General features: G+C 43.0%; 2 protein-coding genes across 2 annotated transcripts in view; one reads left to right on the forward strand and one right to left on the reverse strand.

Annotated features, from left to right (window-relative positions):
- The window catches only part of LOC126267535 (kynurenine formamidase), a 48,176-nt gene extending 39,486 nt beyond the window's left edge, over window positions 1–8,690 (forward strand). Inside the window, exons 6-8 of the mRNA XM_049972840.1 lie at window positions 2,867–3,049; window positions 3,136–3,283; window positions 8,448–8,690. Of these exons, the coding sequence (XP_049828797.1) occupies window positions 2,867–3,049; window positions 3,136–3,283; window positions 8,448–8,588 (472 nt within the window). The 3' untranslated portion in view covers window positions 8,589–8,690. The remainder of the gene's footprint in view (window positions 1–2,866; window positions 3,050–3,135; window positions 3,284–8,447) is intronic.
- Window positions 1–22,962, reverse strand: part of LOC126267554 (waprin-Rha1) — a 169,128-nt gene that overhangs the window by 120,116 nt on the left and 26,050 nt on the right. The window lies entirely within an intron of this gene.

Raw genomic sequence — 22,962 nt, forward strand, 5'->3', positions numbered from 1 at the left:
AGGGAACGGCCATTGCGAGCCGCCATGATGGTCACTCTTGGAGTAGCGGCTGGACTGAGCGGACGGAATCGAGGGCGACCTCCGTCTTTGCCGCCAATTTCACAGTGGGACGAGATATTATGTTTTACACTGTTATTAATCCGCTCTTTTCAGGATTGAAATAGCTAGCGTGTCGTTACGGCCATTCATTCATTTTTTGAGAAATTTTGCCTTTACAATTAAAGTTTTCAGTTAGGGTTTCTTTTTCAGAGGCGGACATGCACTTGCACCTTTACAGAGGACAGTTTTACGCCTAAATGGGAGAAAATGGTGTGGTTCGAAAAAGTGGCGCTCTTATTTTGGCACACAATGTAGTTGCGTAGAACAGCGGCTTTAGCGGCAGTTATTGAGACTGAGATTCTGAATTTGACGACGGTAAGTTTTGCTGCTGTTTGGCTATGAATTAGGGAATGGATAGCTTCATCTGTCCATTATTGCTTTCCGAAGCAGCTTGCAAAATTTTTACCACACCAATTCACTTTCGAACGGGGTACTCAAGATCGAGCTTTTAGACTTTAGCTTATGGACATTCCACGTTACCGAGAGTCCCCTATGAGTCTAGGTAGTAGCATTTTCAGATGCAGTAGGACCTCCACTGTAGTGGGAGTAGTTATGTCTTTAATTACCGTTTCGCTATGGATTAAAAACAAAACGTAAATTGGACTAACATGCAAGGGAGCGGTTCGAAAGCTCCACGTCTACGTGGAGGAATTTGCCAGACATCGATCTAGTGTCAATAATAAATTAACGCGCCCGCACAGATAAGGCTGGATGCTGCAATACACTACTTATTTTGCAACTTAAAAGTCAGCGAAGCTACAGATCACCGCTGCAAAATAGCTGTTGTGAGGTAACAGGCGAGTTGTGGCGCCCTGAAAATATTCTAAGTTCGGAATTGGCGTGCCCGCGCGGGCCGCTTGGAGGGCCGTCCGCGTGGTGCCTGACAAGAGGGGTAAGCCCTAGCACGTGGTCCAGCCACCGTGTGGCTGGGAATTCCGTGGTGACACTGTGTCGACGGAGACACGCCGGGAGTGCCGAAGATGGCGGACTTTGTGAAACCTTAATGGCAGGCATTTCACAGTTCCTGTGGAAAGTAATAGTAGCCAGATGAATCATTATAGCTCAAAAAATGTACATCACCATTAATTGCACGACGATTCTGATGGTGTAATCAGATTTTCAATATCTTTATTAGTTAAAGTTTATTATCTGACGATAAATTATACAAGTAACACCCAACAACGAATTTCCAAAATCTAAACGGTTCATCCGATTTTGTCGATCGACGTGACTTTAGAAAGCTATTAGTGTAAACCTATATTGGCATAAATATACAGGCATGTAACTTGAATAGTACATGAGTTATTGGAGGTCAAAGTGGCCAGTTACTATCGATCGCATCTGGCCGTAAGTACTCCACAGTTACACGAAAGAACGGTAGCAGCATGCTTATAAATATATTTGTTCGTCTATATCTTTGGTTATATCCGATATATATTATTCATGTAGGAATTGGTCAATTATTTACTGTGGTTTAGGAAGCACAGAGACATTTGGGTACTGACTTACTTCTGTTCTATTCCTTTGATGTATGTTTATTTAATTTGTTTATGTATTTAATAATGTGTATTAGAGCGTGTTTATGGTCGAGCCATAGGAATATTTATATAATTTCAAGTTAGTTAAATGTAAATCCAGTGTTTCGTATGTGTTTCAGTATGTTTGTGAGTGTGCGTTGGCTTGAAGACAAGGCAGGAGCGCTCTAGCCAATCACAGCGCTCGTTACTACAGCAGGCGACTACTGAGGAGGCGGGAGGCGGAGGAGCATCGTTTTCGAGAGAGGACACGTGGTAGTTCTAAACAGTATGACGCGACGGAGCGACTGTCGCGGGAGATACAAATATTTCGCAGTGCCGACTTGTGCACTTGTGAGATTTTCGTGGCTTCTGCAATGAAGACGTAGTATGCGTTTAGATGTGAATATCTCGCGAGCTATGTTGTTGTTCATAACTAATTACGTGAAGTAGGAATCTATTATTTCCCCGTTATTCAACTTCTATTTTATTGAAATGCTGGACCATCGACAGCAATAAGTGTTATACAGTAATAAAGAGCATTCTTAAAGGTACTTCTGCTATCATACGCATGATTTAAAGTCGTTAAATAGTACCTGCAGAATTTATTTAATTGCAATCTTTTATTTATAGATGTCTATATAACATTCAAAATTCGCAGTTGCCCAGTGATAGGAACCTTTGACCGTTCGATTCATGTGTAGACTCAGCAGTATTTGGCTTATAATGCGGAAACTACGTATCCTAGACCCTAGACAACGAAACCAGCCGAAACTTGTAATATTCCACTTTGAGTCAGAGGGTACATAGTTGGGGGCCACACCACGTCATATCATTTCATTATTATTTGAAAGCCCGCATGCACGGTACAGACTTACTGAAAGCCCGCACGCACTGTACAGACTTACTTCGTTGTGGAGGCCATTACTTCCACAGTTTTTGATGGCTCATGGGAATACTACAGTCCTACATTACATTCACAAATTCTACAGGACTGAAAAGCTTCATTCATGTGTGTTTCTACAATTTCTTAAATTTATACCCGTCGAGTGCCTATCGGGCAGGCACATTCGTAACTCTACACAGATAATTCAACTGGCCAGAAACTACTACAGAGTATGTACCAGATAGCACCCCATTCCCATCTTCCAAAACAGACGAAATAAGCATTGGCTTTATGGTGGAGCAGCGTCGTGTAAACTGCTAGGAGACTAGCTCATAAGAATACCAGGTGACTCTGTGTGTGCCGGCAGCGCCGTGTGGGTGTGCGGGCACTCTGCCGGGGCGCACCTGTCGGCGTGTCTGCTGTCGCCGTGGCTGGACCGGCTGGACGCCGCCGCCCGCCGCCTGCTGCGCGGGCTCGTCCTCGCCTCGGGCGTCTACCGGCTGGCGCCGCTCGTCCCCACCTACGTCAACCACGCGCTGCGCCTCACCAGGTGCGTACCGTCTGTCCATCTGCATTCCTTCCCCTGTGGCTCAGCCGCGGCGCATCCTCCACTGGGTCTGCTCTCACGGTTCGCAGGGAGGCGGCTGATTCGGTGAGCCCCGCGCTAGCGGCCTTCGATCTCTCTCCCGACTCCAAGGACTCTATCAAGAATATGAGAATTCTGGTCGCTATTGGGCAGCACGATTCTCCGGCGTTCCACGAGCAATCTCGAGAATACTCGAAGGTAAATATCTTGTTGTGGTAGTCAGTCCTCAGACTGGTTTGATGCAGCTCTCCATGCTACTCTATTCTGTACAAGCTTCTTCATCTCCCAGTACCTACTGCAACCTACATCCTTCTGAATCTGCTTAGTGTAGTCATCTCTTGGTCTCCCTCTACGATTTTTACCCTCCACACTGCCCTCCAATACTAAATTGGTGATCCCTTGATGCCTTAGAACATGTGCTACCAACCGATCCCTTCTTCTAATGCGTTCACTGTGCTGTTTGCAGTAGCTTACCCGCAGTCCTATTTTTGTATTCATTATTGAACCTACTCCTGCAATAGCCCTATCTGATTTTGTGTTTATAACCCTTTATTCACCCGACCAAAAGTCTTGTTCCTCCTGCCACCGAATTTCACTAATTCCCACTATAACTTTAACCGATCCATTTCCCTTTTAAAATATTCTAACCTACCTGCCCGATTAAGGGATCTGACATTCCACGCTCCGATCCGTAGAACGCCAGTTTTCTTTCTCCTGATAACTACGTCCTCTTGAGTAGTTCCCGCCCGGAGATCAGAATGGGGGCTATTTTACCTCCGGAATATTTTACCCAAGACGACGCCATCATCATGTAACCATACAGTAAAGCTGCAAACTCTCGGGAAAAATTACGTCTATAGTTCCCCCTTGCTTTCAGCCGTTCGCAGTCCCAGCACAGCAAGGCCGTTTTGGTTAGTGTTACAAGGCCAGATCAGTCAATCATCCAGACTGTTGCCCCTACAAGTACTGAAAAGGCTGCTGCCCTTCTTCAGGAACCACATGTTTGTCTGGCCTCTCAACAGATACCCCTCCGTTGTGGTTGACCCTACGGTACCGCTATCTGTGTCGCTGAGGCACGCAGCCTCCCCACCAACGGCAAGGACCATGGTTCATGGGGGGGGGGGGGGGGGGGGGGGGGGGGGGGGGGGGGGGGTGATAGCCAAGAAAACTTTTCAGGGCATTTGAACGTGCTGCCATGGCGGTAAAAAAAATCGCAACGCCAGGTAGGAGTTATTCAACGTACATGAAAGTTGGTAGGCGTGTTTCTACATCTCAAATATGACTTCTATTCAAATTTCGCGTCAGTCGCATAAGAGCGGCTTTACTAACACCACTGTGAGGTTTGATTTTAATAGACGCTATAAGGCTATGAGCACTAGTTACTATTGACGATGGACGTGGTGAGTTGATGTTAGTCAAGAATGACTTCAAAGCGACAAAGACGCCTTTATCAGTACCTCACTGAGTTTGAACAAGGTCGTGTAATAGGGCTACGAGTAGCTCGACGTTCCTTCTGCAATATTGCTGAGAGACTTGGCAGGAGTGTAGTCACTGCACATGATTGCTGGCAGCGATGATCACGAGAATATAAGGTCGCAAGAAGACGGACGGCCTCGTGGCACTACCGAGAGAGAAAGCCATCGCGTTCGGCGTATGGCTCTGGAGCATCGCATTGCATCTGCAGCAGCAATCTGAGCAGCAGTTGGCAACACTCTGACATAACAGACAGCTCCGAGCCAGACGACCTGCAGCGTGTAATCCATTGACCCCCAACCACCGCCATTTGCGACTTCAGTGGTGTCAAACGAGAGTTGAGTGGAGGAGAGGGTAGACGCCTGTTTCAGATTTTCAGATAAAAGCTGGTTCTGCCTCGGCTGGTTCGATGGAGGCCTTCAGCCTGTAATCAACCTTTCTGCGTGCTAGACACATTCGACCTACATATGGAGTTATATTCTGGGTGCGGTTTCGTATGACATCAGGAGCATTCTCGTAGTTATCCCCCGCATCCTGATTACAAAGTTGTACGTCAGTCTGGTGATTCAGTCTGCGATGCTGTCATCCATAAACAGCATTCTAGGGGGTGTTATCAGCATACATACCGTGTTGTAACCCGATATGCTCTACAGAGTGGCCTGCGCGATCGAAAGCTCTATCTCCAATCAAGCACGTATGGGACATCATCGGGCGAAAACTCGAGCGTCATACGCAAACAGCATTAACCGTCGCTGTATTGACCGAACAAATGCATCAGGAACGGAACTCCATGCCCCAAACTGTATAACGCAACGCATGCACGTTTGGACGCTAGCATTCAACATTCCGGCCGTTACACCGATTGTTGATGTACTAGCATTTCACATTTGCAGTAGGTTATATCGCGCTTACATTAATCCGCGATCTTAAGATGTTAATCGCTTACATATGTCAGCCACGCGGGAATAGCCGAGCGGTCTTAGGCGCTGCAGTCATGGACTGTGCGACTGGTCCCGTCGGAGGTTCGTGTCCTCCCTCGGGCATGGGTGTGTATGTTTGTCCTTGGGATAATTTAGGTTAAGTAGTGTGTAAGCTTAGGAACTGATGAACTTAGCGTTTAAGTCCCATAAGATTTCACACATATTTGAACATTTTTTTACATATCTCACTTACACAATTTTGCTTTCACCGAAATGAATGTGAAGAAGTCCTCGCTGAACGATGTATAGTCTCTTTCATAGCTATATTAATTACAGAGATATTGTCATCCACTTCGCTTTTTCAAATGTAACTGTTGATCACTCCTGAGAACAAACAACGAACTGCTACCGACGACGTCAACCACTGTTGCAGTGACGTCACAGCAGAAAGATCAGGGCTAAACCTCACAAGAACGCTACAGCCTAACTTTTATGGCCGTCTCCGCCATCATCGTCTGGAGTAAAAAACCACCGACTGCCGAGGACTAGTTCTTTTTCCCAATATGTGCGGGAAATGTTCTGACAGCGGTACAATATTCCGCTCTTCAGCCAAGCGAATTAATAATAAGATTGAGAAGCAAACATTAGGGCTGTTTTTCTATTTTAAAATAAAATCTAAGACGGACAGCTAAAAAACGAAAATATATACATATTAAAAATACATTGCAGAACGGTGAAAATATTCAGCGGAGAAACCCTGACAAACACACTAGCAATGTGGCGATACTGTTCTATGAAAGAGCACTGGAGAACTGCAGTTACACATAAAATCTGAAGGCCCTGCACTGGGTGAGCAGTACTGCGGGAGGAGAGAATATGTTCCATTGGGTTGAAGGGTGTGGGTAAGAAGATAGGGGCCTGTTAGGTAAGAACAGTATGGAGATGATAGGTAGCAGATTAGATGGATAGTGGTAATACAGACGGCGGAAAAGAAAGAGGGTGAGGAGCAGTGCGGCGTGTGGGTAGGATATTAGGAAACGGATAGTGATGAATGGAGAGGAAAAGGGAGAGAGGAGCCCTGATGTGGACTGGGATAGGTGGAGAAGAGTTAAAATTGGTGGGAGGTAAAAATATCGGGGCGAGTGTGGGAGTGAGAGTTGGTTGAGGTTTCTTTGAGAGATTATATGGAATGCCAAGTGTAGGGACGGAGGGACGTGTTTGTGAAGGCGCGGCACCATACAACGGTTGGTGATCAGAGGGGAGAGGATGGGGCTGTTGGATTCTAGTTTGCGGATAGTGTAGGAGACGCGGAGGTGCGAGGAGGGGTGGGAATCCGGTGATATGGTAGACAATCCGCGTGTAGGACGGTAAACGGATGCGGAAAGCAAGGTGGAGTGCGTGGCATTTGAGGATGTGGAGGAACGTACAGAACTGTTTTTTTTTGGGGGGGGGGGCAGAGGTTTGGTCTGATTTGGTGGCTAGCACGGTTTTTAGCTTATATGGGCATAACTGCAGCATCTGGAACCAATCAGAGAGGGCCGAAGTGACGCACGCGCGGAGGAGTTGCGCAGCTCACAGTATCCCCGGTCCGCCTCGAGACCAACGTCAGGTGATGCGAAGGACCGGTGCCATGTTTGAAATCGCCGGTGCCGCCTCCCTACTGTGCCAAGTCTTTGCTTTCTTTCGATATCCAAAGCCCGCCCCCACTCCTTACCAAGTGTGTACTCCTGGTCTCTATTAAAGTTGTGGCTATTTATTCTAATTTCGGCCGCCTCCTTTACAACGAAATCCCAATACGACGACGGAGGAGCCAAGACTCTCATTTTTTTTTGTAATTGTATTATGTGTAAGTTTTCCAGACAGTTCTCAGCTAAGCCCGGCTTCCCAAGCTCTGTTCAGCAAGTCGCTTGTTCTCAGTACAATGGTTGGCAATAGTGTTAACTGTTTGACCTGTACAGAAGCTGCTACATTCGTAAGCGACACCCTCCACACTCGAAGGGGTATGTCGTCTTTAACAGGGTGTAACATATCGCTTTCCTTGGAGGCAAATCGGAACGCTGGTCTCAGCTCATGTCTCACTGGTCGTTGCCGCACAGTATGGCAGAAATACAGCCGGCTTGATTTTGTTTAGGCACGCCGCCGCGCAAGGCTACGAGGACTGAAATATTTGTATTGTGGAAAGCTTGTAGAATAAGACAGAAGTGCAGCGTTTCAGGAAATACTCATTACCATGGAGAGCGGTTCATCTGAAGTGCAGACAACAGTCAGGAAGAAACGCAGATTGGAACTTATAGTTCCGTCGAAATTATCATAGACAGAGCAGTGGGTCAGTTTATAGGGATGGGGACCAGCTGTGGTCAAAAGCGATTTACGGAAAAACTAAAGTGTGATGAAGGGATGGGAACATAAAAAACACTTTCCTCAACCATTGCACCATCGTGTCCGAGGAAGTTTTTAGAATCACAGGGAACTCGGAATAATAGTTGGCAATATGCGTCCGTCTGGAAGAAAGAAGCTGAACTTCGATGGCGTTAGATGCTGTGAAATCTTAGACGAGCGCACATATAGTTCTTGAAGCCTGGGCATGTGACTATGGTCCAAGAAAAAAAGAAGCCACCAATAATGCCGTAATTTCGAAACGAGCCTCCAATGCTACGAGTGCAATGAGAGCAGATCATAGGAACAATCCATTTCGTATCTTGCTTTCTAAAGGCAACATCACTAGCACGCCAGTAGGGCTTTAGCCTGCACGTTATCTCCCGTTGTCCGCTAAGCATGTACCTTAGCATATTAAGTCCACCATTTAAGTGGCAAGAGCATTTATCGCTAGAACATGATCTTAAATAGGAGCCCATCCCTCTTTTTCCAGACTTGAACATGACATTTTATAATACTTTGGAAACTGTTCATGCCACCTAAATAAACTCAAAGTTGTGTAGTTTTACTCTGAACATCACTCAATATTTCAGATTCTTCGTGGCATCTGCGACCACGTGGAGTACCTCGAAGTCGCAGATATGGACCACTTCAGCGTAGTGGAAAACTTGCACGAAGAAGATTACATCCTGACGAAGAAAATTATTGAAATGATTAAGAGCAGCAACAACTGAGAAGAAAGCTATGTGCATTTTTCTTCTCTGTTTTGTTTTTTAAAAGCACATCACGCTATGCTTCAGCCGAATCTTTCAATAAAAACATCAACGATAAATTTAGTACTTCTGGAAAATAATCTCTGTTTCCTCACATGGTTGTGACTTACACTGGATGATTATTTATTTATATATTAATATTAGCTGCAGTTTTCGTCCTAACCAGGGGAAAGACATTTCAGAAGCAAGTGTAAACAAAAAAAACTAAGGAAAAAAATACAATACACGCATTTCTCAATAAGATATTTCCACACACCTCAACGATTGCAAAAAAAGTACTCTTACCTCGTAACTTCATTCCTCGATGCATACTTTACAGAATCTAATAGATTAGTTATTAATATGGTAGAATGCTTTTCTCCTTACTGAAGCTATCTTTATGACAGCAAATTCTTGCTTCGTCCTGATACCACCAAACGTCTGGAACACATTGACGACTATTTGTATTATTCTAAGTTATTTGAAAATGCCTGTAATGTATAAACTTAAATCAATAGCATAACACGTTATTTTCTGTATCATGTTTGTCACAAACTGAATTCTGTTAAATACACTTCAATAACGGTGGGATGACAGCGGTACTCCAAGGCATGAAACCCTGATATATTAAGCAAACGCTAGTTCAGCTGCTGCTCGACTTTTCAGGATCTTAACAGCTCAGTTTTTCTGGCGGTTGTGGCAATTATTGAAAAAGAAAAACAAATAATAAACGATTAAGTTCCGTTAAAATTGACAGAAATTAACGAATAGTTAATAAAGTATAATTTCTTGCGTTCAGAACATGGACATCAATATTCGAGCAAAAAAGCAAATTTCGTCACACGACTATGCTTTGGATATTGCTTTTGTAAAGGTCTTTCACCCAAGATTTCACCTCTTGTTTCCTCAAAAACTTGTGTAGGGACTCTGTATCTCCATAAATTACAAGGTCGTCTATCGTTGGTTGCTGGAAGATCCAGAGAGGAAGGTTCAAGATTTAGCTATGGTAGTGTGAGGTGTTGTACACTTGTAAATTTTGTACATCTTGTGAACTGATGTGTGTATTTTACTATAGGGCATGATGATATCCATAAAACAACACGTGGATTCATAAGGAATACGAGAAGCACAAGCTAAAATATAGTGGTACAAAAATAATCATTTTTATTAAATAATTTTTACTGCTTTCATCACTTTTTACTTATATTTATTAGTACAATGTGTATCGGCAGCGTGCTGGCATAATCAAGTGTATTATAGTTACATTAATCTGAAGTGTGAAGAGGATTATTTGCGGGGTGTGTCGGTGAGACCATGTGCCGAAATTCGACCATGTAAAGAAATATTCGTTTGCTTCAGCGTAAATCTTAAGTGGTCTGTATGTTTAAATAATTTCAGTGACTTCTTTACTTACATTTCTGCCGAAAGTTTACATGTCTGGAACACAGGGCGTAGTAATAAGCACAATACCATCACTTAGCACTTTCACATACAACTCATTCAAGGTCTATACTAAATTAATGAATCTTTCTGTACAGGGTTAACTTTCGGAAAGTAACCTTGCTGGCACACCCAGGAAATAAACATCATGGCACCTCAGATTAATGTACACGTAAGTAATGCACCTGACGATGGCAGCATGCTGCCGAAATGTTCATTGCTAACAGATTTTAGTAAAATGTGATTACAATTCGCATAAATTGAAGAAACAACAATCATTCGTCAAATAAATGCTTCACACATTAAACAGGAATAGCATAACAAAATACAGCTACACACGGTTATTTAAAACAGTAAAACAAATAATCTTCTACAATAAACGAATCACATATGTGGTTAACAATAATGAAGTGCAGAATCCGGTACCCACACCCAAAACCAAATCGCACATTGCCTATTACCTTATCAAAACAAAATTGTGTGTAAAAAATACATCGTGTTGAAGCAACGAGGGCTTCAGGTTGGACTGTCAACGCAATACATCTGACCACGTGACACAAGCACCGACAAATTCCACAAATTCGCGATTTGTCGAACAGTCAACTCTTCTCAGTCGGTGTATGTAGATCTGACATGCAGTAATTCTAAGTGGAAGTGTTCCGAACACGTACGAGCGGCGGCCACGGTGGCCGAGCGGTTCTAGGCGCTTCAGTCCGGAACCGCACGACTGCTACGGTCGCAGGCTCGAATCCTGCCTCGGGCATGGATGTGTGTGATGTCCTTAGCTTAGATGACCTCAGATGTTAAGTCCCATAGCGCTCAGAGCCATTTGAACCCATATACGAATATGATGCCTGGAAAACAACAGTTCACGCGCCAAATTGACTGAGCACTTAATTAAGGCAGCCATTAGCAAACAATTTCTCTGAAGTCGTCAGTTCCATAATGGTTTGAATCCGTCCACCAATAAAAATAGAGACATTTTAATAATTTCTTTTACTTCTGAAGAAGCTAACAACTGTAAAAAGTTTGTACCAACAGAGGGGAGCAGAGGGGAAATTTGTTTGCAATGAATACACAGCACTGTGCAATGTCTAACAAGTAGAAGATTGTACAAGAAAGCTTGTGCAGTGATGAACGTAACGTTACTTATTTGGAGTGATATGGGTAATACGACAAGAGGAGTGTTTTTGTTGCAACATTTTCACGGGAAGAACATATTTTCACAGCAAAATAAATCATCGATATATATATATTCACACAGAATCACAGGGAAAGTTGATTTTTAAAATGTACTGCCTTATTAAATAACAACGTTATTTTATATGACAGGCTACCCGGGCAAAACTAATGAATATTGTGTAAGCAAAATCAAATGGCAAAGTCAAAACACAATAGTAATAGTAAAGAAATCTTGACTAAATCTTTAATGACGTCTTTGTATTATAATTCAAAATGTATTTTTAAGGCTTCAGACTGTAAACGAAACTGGTGATACCCATGAGTACAGATCACACGAGTGGATAAAGGAATCAAAAATAGGAGTGTTTTTTGCAGAAACAGGTGGATCCCGGCAGATCAGAGCTATATCTGACAAATACTCACAATCAGTCATACACATTCCTCGCTATTTCATTCATATGTTCATCCTAGATTTTGTTCTGGGTAAAGAGTTTAGATCTTAAAAGTCCAGATCACCTAATTACGGAATGAATAAAAAGACAAATAAAAAAACAGTGACATGCAGCAGAACATAATTATGAGGTATACTACAGGGACACAAATTTAGATGGACAGATTTCGGGAGAAAACATTTTTCACTGGGATGGTACTTTCTTAAGGAAAGCATAAAACAAAACGTGTTCCTGATATAGAAAGTTAATAGGGTTGCGACATGTCTCTGTTTTCCGGGACGGTTCTAGTTTCAGATTAAAGAAACCGGTGTTCCGAAAAATATGTTCAGGACGGCATTTTGTCCTGGATTTCGGATTTCTGAGAAATATTCTCATACTATTTATTTTTTCTGTAAATTCTTGCGTGGATCCATATTTCAGCTCCAGCTTTGAAGCCAAATAACCAAAGTTTTTATTTTCGCATCTGATGAGTGCACTGAGGGGAGTTATTGCGCAGTAACGTAGCTGAGTTTCCCTTATTGCCTCATATCTCAGTTCAGTTTAAGCCTTGCACAAACACGGTTCTCTGTTTATCTTCCAGAATAGCTCTGCCTGAGTAGTATCGAAGTTAATTTGTTATCTAAGTGTTTGATTGTTTCCAGTGATCTCAAGATGCCGAAGAGGAAGTATTCTAAGGAATATATTCAGAACAATGGTTCTTCGTTAAACGAGGAAGGATGACTATGAAGCAGAATGTGCAATTCGTGTTTTGTTTCTGTTTCACATGGGGGAAGAGCAGAGATGAAGGACCATGTAGCTAGCTTAAAGTATAAATACAACGTGTAATCTGAAAGCACTTTAAAAAATGCAGAGATATTTTGCTTCAAATTCATTCATACGGCGTAAATTAGTTACAGTAGCGGAATGAGCGTTATGTGGTCATACCATTAAACAATGCATGCCGTTGAAATCAGTGGACTGTACTACTAGGCGAATCTCCAAAGCTACTGGGGCCTACCAAATTTTTAATCGGTGGACCGTTAATGTGAGTACTACCGAGCGCAGTTGACTGGCAAAACATAAATATGCAAATGTACCTTCGCATTAATTCTTTTATTCAGTTGCAGCTTCTACAGTCTTGTGGCAGTAATGTGATGACTCCACAACTTTCTTCTCCTCGTCTTCTTTCTTCTATCAAAATGGCCATAGCTGTAATAGCGGCTACTTCTCCCCTCTCGAAAACAGCGTGACTCCCTGAATGAAGAGCAGCTCTCACTTGAGGAGGCTGGGCTGAGGACCTGCCTGCGTGAGCCACTTCTCCAGCAGTGAGCGACTCGCTGCAGCATTTCGCAATCTCCCGACTAAAAGGGTCAATTTCCTCGCATCCTTCTTGTTTCTTTAAGCTTAAGAAAAATGTCACGGTTTGTCTCGGGTTCTGATTCCCAAATTACGTCATAACAGTTCACATAGCTTGTCCCATTTACTCGTGGTGGCTAAGTGTGGGTTCTTTGTCCGCTAATGCTGGTCCAGCATTGCACCACTGCCGCGAGCAGCCCACCACTAATAAAAACAGATTACCACGCAACTGGTCCGTAGCTGCGCAACATCAGATGGACCAATTTGCGAGTTATCCATGTACTCTGCTTCGTTTGACACAGAGAAGACGTGAAAGGACGACAAAGTGAACCACGCACCTATGACGGCGACACTCTTCGGCGATGCATTTGCTCATGTCACTTTTTTGGTGGAGAGCATCAGCGAGCACTTTACGTTTAACGACAAAATTTATTTCAGTCAAATTCTTCAGTGGCTAAACCGGTTCTCTGTAGTTAGTCATTATCAATAGCCCATAAATATTTCTTGGCATGTGGCTGCGTCAGGTAATACTATGAGTCAACATTTCCCTCCGACTCCCATTAAGTTCCTTACGTTTTCAGAGATAGCTCCTGATACAATATTGGGCACAAGCCAGCAAAGTTGCTGGCGGGCGGAGCTGACATCTGTTGATAAGCGTCCACTAGTACTTTTATATCGCTGGACGACGACAGAATGTTACGTGTTGAAAATGGCAGAAAACGAATAAGGATTAATGTGGGAGTAGATGCTATGTATACAGCAATAAATAATCACGTAATGCAGGGGATGTAATGAGAGATGAAGAAAGTAAAAAGTAAACAGTAATCAACAGTAGGAAACCACCGTTAAATGTTGACTCTTAGCATGTTCAGATGCAGCCATTGGCCAATGCAGGGATGGAAAGCAGGACGAGTCTCGTGAGTGAAGGAGTCATGCGGTGAGCTCAGGAGGTCAAAGTTCTGCAAGAAGCTACAGGCAAGTACACTTCAATGGGAGACCTTACGCAAGTACATACCTAGGTGTGAAACAAGCGTCAAGTAACAGCCGTCACTACCTGACACACTTCGTACCTCAGAGAAAACTAAATCAGTTGTGAAAAGCAGCCTATGACGCTATTCAAGCTACATGGAAACTTCCACTTTGTCATTTATACTGTACCGAAGCCGATAAGAATCTACACGACCTTATTGACTAAGGAATTCGGCATCCAATCTAGTGCAATATATGCACGTAAGCACTTTAAGTCACGAACAGATGGACAGCTGTCAAACATGACACTGTTTAATTTATAACAGCTCGTTTGTCAGTGAGAATAATGAACATAGGCTTTATTAAAAATAAGCTTACACCTGGTAGTAATGCTTGGGACACAGATACGCCAACTTACAGCACACGGCTTGGGACTCAGGATTTATATCGCAGTCGAATGCATCTCTCTGTTCCATGTTACAGGATGTCTCAGCGCCGTAGTACAACATGTCAAATTCAGTACTCATCGCTAATCTTTGGGGACTTCAGTACGCAACGGTAGAGTGCGAGGGTTGACGCGATCGCTACTCACTGATCCATTCTTAATATTGCAAGGTTCTAATGGTGACTCGAACAGCAGATGATACTCATCAGAGAGATTAGCATTCCAGCTCGTATGCTTGTTCAATAAATATTAGAATCGATAGAAAACACGTATTAGGCCTATCATTTTGAATTAGTCCACACCTAGAGGTAAAAAGCCTGTTATCATGAGCTACGAATTGTTCAGAGACGAGCGCCACACGACTGTTTGACTTTTCTAGAAGATTTACTCCATCAACAGGTACCTGTCTGTCTGCTACAGTACAAGGACGATACACATTCGAGCAGACGTAGTCGCATAAACAGGAGCTCGTTTGAAGTTAACCGTTACTGTGCTAAGCGATAAGTTAGGCTCTTTTTCAACTAATTTTTTAAGAACATATCACTACCTATTTTGCACCATAACCGTGCTTTTCCGTTTTTTGGCACTTCAGGCATTACGATTTACGTTGCCTTGAGCTTCAAACATTAGAAAAGCCGTTCGCTGTCCCCTACCATACAAAGGCCTCCTGCAGACTTTTCCATGTATTACGTTCTTCAAGGAACAAGCATCCATTATGTTTCTGCATGTTTTCCATTGTTCTCTACCTGCCTTGCATTAAGTTCCCATGTCACACTTTTCTTCATCTACGTCTATACTCTGGTTTGCGAGGGAGGTACTTCTGGGTACCCTTAGCCGATGCCCCCTTCCCTGTTCCAGTCGCTAACGACGCGTGGGAACAATGACTTCCGGTAACCCTCCTTATTAGCTCTAATTCCTCGAATTTTCTCGTTGTGATTATTTTGCGGGAGTATGTGGCAAGAAGTAATTCGTTCACCGACACTTCCGGACCGTACTCATTTGGAATTTCAACTGCAAACCTCTCCGTGATGCTCAACGTCTGCCTTGTCGCATCTGTCAATCGAGCCCTTTTTGAGTCTCGGTAACGCACTCGCGCCTACTAAACGACCCCTGACGAGATTTGCCGTTCTTCGATGAGTGTCTGTCTCTACTATTAATCCAACCAGGTAAGGGTCCTAGACTAACGAGCGGTACTAAAGAATCTTGCAATCCAGCAAACAATTTTCTTGATCGACGTGCGATCCTTGTTACATTTGCTACCCCTATTTAATTTTTATTGTAGTCATAATTCAGTCTTCCACTCCAGTCTGTTTACTGATTTGTGCGTTTGTTTTCCTGTTTTCCGTAGTAATTCTCAGCGTGTACCTTTCCAACGCCCTGTGAGTACCCCTCACTTTTTGAATGGTTTTCGCATTAAAAGCCAATGTCTCAGTGCCATAAGGCAAAACCGATTATACATCCTCATAAATTTTCTGTTTCAGACATGTCGGAAGCTTGGTTTTGAAACTTCTATATAATTTAACTATAGCACTCTAGCTCACTTTCACTCTTCTGTTTCCTTCTTTTACAGTCGATGTAGTGGTTAGCTACAAATACCCCAAATGCAAACTCGTCAACAATTCCATTGTCAATGTATACAACTTTTTTCGGTGTGTTCGTTATTCATTATATTAGTCGTATTACAATTTGTTTTCAGAGCCTATTTCTATTGATCGAAAGAGAGATCAAAGTTGGATTAGGTGTTAACTTCAGTTCTATTAGGGACGGGGTACAAGCAAGTGCCGAATAGACAAGAAACGATAAGGGACCTTCCCGGTATTTGCCTTACGCGGTTTGAGGAAGCCGTGAAAGACATAAATCGAGATTGCCGTACGTTCGTTTGAACCCCGTTTCCCTTGAACGCCAGTCCAACGTTTATCACAAGAATCAGTTCTATTCTTCTCCGGATAATCCGATTTCTGTAGGTGACAAACAGGGCAAACTTCCCGTAAATCTTCAACATTCAAGGAGTATTTAAAGAGGTTCTACTTCAAATAAGTAATGATAAAAGGCGACCGGTAAACAGTATCCTACGAATGCGCTCTTGTGCCAACAACTAACATGCTGCGGACTTACACATATACCTAATAAATCCAATTACGTGTCCAAAGAAGTACGTGTCATTACCCAACCATTGTTGAAAAATAAACATGCGTCTGGGGAGTTAATGGTGTAAGCACCCCATTGTATTGTATTGTACTGTATGTTAACCGGGGACCTAGAAACGACGGAGAGGCTCCGTCCCCGCCGCAGCCGCAGTGGTCCACAAACCCTTGACCACTACCGCAATCCACCTCACCCCTCCAGCGCCCCACACCGAACCCAAGGTTATTGTGCGGTTCGGCCCCCGGTGGACTCAAGAGATGCAATCTCATAAAACAGGATCCAGTGTAACTGAGTGCAGGCGATTTGTATGCACAACGGAAGTACGAGCCTACAGCGTAGATGTACGTGCAGATATAATTCCATACTTCTGATTCTATGATGTATAGGTGTCTTCTCATTCTGTGATATATACGTTGTGTGACAAGTAAAGTGAAGCACTCACAAGGAGTGGTCAGGTGTCAATGTAAATACGCACACGTATACATCAAGGGGCGATATGGAAATGATTAGACCCGGCCGCTGTGGCCGAGCGATTCTAGGCACTTCAGTCTGGAACCGCGCTGCTACTACGGTCGCAGGTTCGAATCCTGCCTCGAGCATGGATGTGTGTGATGTCCTTAGGTTAGTTAGGTTTAAGTAGTTCTAAGTCTAGGCGACTTATGGAATCAGATGTTAAGTCCCATAGTGCTTAGAGCCATTTGAACCATTTTTTGAAATGATTAGAATTGTAATTCCCTGTGACAGGTACAATGGTGACTCAGATGTTAAGTCCCATAGTGCTTAGAGCCATTTGAACCATTTTTTGAAATGGTTAGAATTGCAATTCCCTGTGACAGGTACAATGGTGACGAGGGTGCATTGGTGTTGTTCGTGTTTAGGCCTGGTGGCGTATATAATGGGCGTGAACAGCGCCACTGTAAAGGAAAGCGAGCTGCTGCATAACCGTGTGGGGCAGAGTTATCAGCATCTGTTGGACTGCATACTCGTCATCAACGGTCGACCACGTCCAACTACGACATGGGAAGATCGCCGTACTGTGTGCCAGGCACGTTGTAATCCCTTCACAATTGCGCCTGCCAGCCGGGAACAAGTAACGCAATCTCTGCTGCAACATTCTTTCGTTGCAGCCTAGCACCAGGGAAAGCAGGGAATTACTACCCCACGGATATGCTGCTGCTGGCACCGCAGCACAAGCGGCTGCGTTTGGAGTGGTGCCGTGACTGGGAAGCACAGATTGATGAATAGTGTCGCATTGTGTTCAGCGACGAATCGCGGTTCGGCACTACCTCATCGTCGGCGAATGCGATGACGACCTGGCGAGAGCTCGCATTCTCCCGATGTTTTGATGAGGCACAGCGGTGTTACTCCAGGCGTCACAAGAGGGGAAGCCATCGGGTATACTTCAGGACAGGGTTTGTAATGATTGAGGGCATCCTGCGTCTGCATTTTTTACCTGTTACACGACAGTATGTTTGTGCCATTTATCAACAGGCCATTGCTTGTCCACTCAAGGTAAGTGTCGCTATGAACTGTGTGCGTATTGTTGAGGTACTCCCGTGACCAACAGGATTCCCATATCCATGCCCAATAGAATACGTGCAGGACCGTATGGGACTACAACCCCGTCGCAGTGCCAGTATCCGAGATACTAAGGACCGGCTAGAACACTGGCGGGTCAGCTTTCTTCAGGAGAGGACACAACGACTTTACGACATCCTTTCCAACAGATCAGTGCATGCATCCTGGCCGGAGAGGTTGCAATGTTTCGCTTATAAGCGGGCTCATACTGCCAAGTTCTTTGTAAGTTTCGCTCGATTTTGTAATCACTGACGTAACATCATATACCATCCCAATCCGTGAAGTTTCATTTTGTTTCCTAGTTCCCTTCTGTGTGACTGAGTCTTTTTTCAGGCAGTTTAAATATAAAATTTAAGAACTCACTGATATGGCGGTGATGGAGCCTTGCTGCTGAAAAACGTTATTGGTAACAGATGCCCTACTTCAAGAAAGTCGGAATATTATAATGTGTCAGACTACCTCTACCATAAACGATTATTTCATGGAAGATGAACGATTCGATAATCCTGTGTTTATTGTACCAGACCAAACATTCGACTACAAACCATCACCCCATCACCCCCTCACTTATGACCGGCATTTTTTCAAACGTCAGAGTCTAATTTTAGCTCGATTGGCTGATGATGCAACGCCGTTGCATACGAGAGTAAAATGCTTTTGAAGGAATCACCGGACAAACATTTCAGTGACATGTAATTTTAATACAGGGTGTTTACGTGGACAAGAAAAAAAATTCCCGGATTTCTCCCGGATTTACGGGTTAAAAATACACTTTCTCCCAGGTGTAAACATACTTTTTCCCTGTTAACTGACAGGATATTTTCTTTCGGAACTGTATAACTTGTTGTTGTTGTTGTGGTCTTCAGTCCTGAAACTGGTTTGATGCATCTCTGCATGCTACTCTATCCTGTGCAAGCTTATTCATCTCCCAGTACTTGCTGCAACCTACATCCTTCTGAATCTGCTTAGTGTATTCATCTCTTGGTCTCCCTCTACGATTTTTACCATCCACGGTGCCCTCCAATGCTAAATTTGTGATCCCTTGATGCCTCAAAACATGTCCTACCAACCGGTCCCTTCTTTTTGTAAAGTTGTACCACAAACTCCTCTTCTCCCTAATTCTATTCAATACCTCCTCATTAGTTATGTGATCTACCCATCTAATCTTCAGCATTCTTCTGTAGCACCACATTTCGAAAGCTTCTATTCTCTTCTTGTCCAAACTAGTTATTGTCCATGTTTCACTTCCATACATGGCTACACTCCATACAAATACTTTCAGAAACGACTTCCTGATCATTAAATCTATACTCGATGTTAACAAATTTCTCTTCTTCAGAAACGCTTTCCTTGCCATTGCCACAAACTCCTCTTCTCCCTAATTCTATTCAATGCCTCCTCATTAGTTATGTTATCTACCCATCTAATCTTCAGCATTCTTCTGTAGCACCGCATTTCGAAAGCTTCTGTTCTCTTCTTGTCCAAACTAGTTATTGTCCATGTTTTACTTCCATACATGGCTACACTCCATACAAATACTTTCAGAAACGACTTCCTGACCATTAAATCTATACTCGATGTTAACAAATTTCTCTGCTTCAGAAACGCTTTCCTTGCCATTGCCAGTCTACATTTTATATCCTCTCTACTTCGACCATCATCAGTTATTTTACTCCCTAAATAGCAAAACTCCTTTACTACTTTAAGTGTCTCATTTCCCAATCTAATTCCCTCAGCATCACCCGATTTAATTTGACTACATTCCATTATCCTCGTTTTGCTTTTGTTGATGTTCATCTTATATCCTCCTTTTAAGACACTGTCCATTCCGTTCAACTGCTCTTCCAAGTCCTTTGCCGTCTCTGACAGAATTACAATGTCATCGGCGAACCTCAAAGTTTTTATTTCTTCTCCATATATTTTAATACATACTCCGAATTTTTCTTTTCTTTCCTTTACTGCTTGCTCAAAATACAGATTGAATAACATCGGGGAGAGGCTACAACCCTGTCTCACTCCCTTCCCAACCACTGCTTCCATTTCATGTCCCTCGACTCTTATAACTGCCATCTGGTTTCTGTACAAATTGTAAATAGCCTTACGCTCCCTGTATTTTACCCCTGCCACCTTTAGAATTTGAAAGAGAGTATTCCAGTCAACATTGTCAAAAGCTTTCTCTAAGTCTACAAATGCTAGAAACGGCCTTTTCTTAATCTTTCTTCTAAGATAAGTCGTAAGGTTAGTATTGCCTCACGTGTTCCAACATTTCTGCAGAATTCAAACTGATCTTCCGCAAGGTCCGCTTCTACCAGTTTTTCCATTCGTCTGTAAAGAACTCGTGTTAGTATTTTGCAGCTGTGACTTATTAAACTGATAGTTCGGTAATGTTCACAACTGTCAACACCTGCTTTCTTTGGGATTGGAATTATTATATTCTTCTTGAAGTCTGAGGGTATTTCGCCTGTCTCATAAATCTTGCTCACCAGATGGTACAGTTTTGTCATGACTGTCTCTCCCAAGGCCGTCAGTAGTTCTAATGGAATGTTGTCTACTCCCGGGCCTTGTTTCGACTCAGGTCTTTCAGTGCTCTGTCAAACTCTTCCCGCAGTATTGTATAACTTATCAGTCCTTTAAATGATTATGGTTTTATACAGAGGCGTAGAATTTCCCGGCTCTTTCGAAAACTAAACACAGGGGGAAAACGCGTTTTGGAAAGATCTTTGATGTGCAGCAACATGTACGCTGCATATTTCGTATTACGGAAGTATTAATTCGAATTCCACCAAACACCACATGTTACTTTCCGAAAAATTGAAATGGAGATTGCGATGCGCTTTTGTAAGCCAGTCATAGCTCATGTCACGTGATCTCGCCAGCTGATGACAGCGGGTACTCAGAGCTTAGGACACGTGATGTAGTCAGCCAATAGCAACATCACTGTTAAGTAGCGCGAACGAACAAACAGAAAAAGATAAGGGTTTAAATTAATATACATTGTGTTGCTACACGAAACGCAAAGCTTTCACATACAATATTGGTCTATAAGATTAATACGCTGCAAGAGAAGCTAAGCTATCGCATATAATGTTGGTGTTTTATGCGCGTATTAAACTGTAAGATATATCACACAAATGTGCCAGTAAAATTTTTAATAACGACATGTCTGATCATCTGGGCTCGAAATTCATATAAATGGCTCGTTATCGAAGAGTCGATTTTTAAATTAGATTCAAACGCTCTGTCATTTAAGAAATTCATAATACATTCTCGCACGAGATACAGTAATATCTTAGTAAGCACGGAGACAAGAAGAACTGCACCACAAAATGAAAATAATGATTAGTAATATCCTTTGTTGAGTATCGGTTCTTACCAGTCAAAATTACAAAAATTTAACTGATAACAAAACAATGGAAAATTCCCGGAATTCTAAAAAATTCCCGGGTTTTTCCAGGATCGTATACACCCTGTAATAGAGCTTGAAGTCTCCATAAAAATCTTCGAACATAGCGGATTCCCGTAAGGAAATATAGGCAAACGATTCTTCATATTGCTTCAGTATTTCTGCTGCAAGTTACGATTTGTGTACAGCCACAGATAAGTTACATATTTAATCGAAAGCAATTGTTTTGTTGCACACGTCAAAACGGCTACTAGTGATTCTAGTTACTGAGGAACTTCACTATAGTAGCTCTAATTTACATTAGGATTTTATTCATTCCTGCACTCTTCTCCGAGTCAGTAGCACTGTATTGAGATCATGAACCTGTTCCACAAGTTGAAATGTGTAGCCAATAGGTTGGCTTCTAAGCAAAGAGCTAGACTTGTGAAAGGTAATTCTTTCACTGGAAGATTTTAGCTCTGGCTGACACAGGTTCTGTTCGGAGGATTCTGCCACACGCTGGCGAGATTATTATATTCAACACTCGTCTGTGCTCGAGACCGTATGAACTGGCCGTGCAAATGTATCGTTGCCAAGGTGGTCCCGTTAATAAAGCGGGTAAATGACAGAGATAAGAGTTTTATACTTTACATCAATGACAATAACGAAGAGAGAATAGTTCTGCAGAGAAAGTGCTTTGTTTATATCAATTTAACGGAAGCTGCGTTCGTTTACGGGAAGGCTTCAATTTCCATTTACATCTCTGACTGACCTTACTTGACAAAACATAGCAATCCCGTAATCTCCACACTTGGACAAACTGTATTGAGTTCTTGAACCTGTTCCACAAGTTGAAATGTGTAGCCAATAGGTTGGCTTCTAAGGAAAGAGCTAGACTTGTGAAAGGTAATTCTTTCGCTGGAAGATTTTAGCTCTGGCTGACACAGGTTCTGTTCGGAAGATTCTGCCACAGGCCGGCGAGATTATTATATTCAACACTCGTCTGTGCTCGAGACCGTATGAACTGGCCTTGCAAATGTATCATTGCCAAGGTGGTCCCGTTAATAAAGCGGGTAAATGACAGAGATAAGGGTTTTATACTTTACATCAATGACGATAACGAAGAGACACTAGTTCTGCAGCGAAAGTGCTTTGTTTATATCAATTTAACGGAAGCTGCGTTCGTTTACGGGAAGGCTTCAATTTCCATTTGCATCTCTGACTGACCTTACTTGACAAAACATAGCAATCCCGTAATCTCCACACTTGGACAAACTGCTCCTAATGTCCTTTCAAGACGTATGGTAGGTTGTTCTAATAATCTCAGTCATTCCTAGATCTCTTCTCGTCTCCTGTTGACACCAAGATTACAAAGAGACAACCTGTTCCTGTTTGACCAGCTCGTCTGAAGTATGTCATTCCTAAACG

Source organism: Schistocerca gregaria, chromosome 1, assembly GCF_023897955.1.
Source record: "Schistocerca gregaria isolate iqSchGreg1 chromosome 1, iqSchGreg1.2, whole genome shotgun sequence".
Lineage (NCBI taxonomy): Eukaryota > Metazoa > Arthropoda > Insecta > Orthoptera > Acrididae > Schistocerca > Schistocerca gregaria.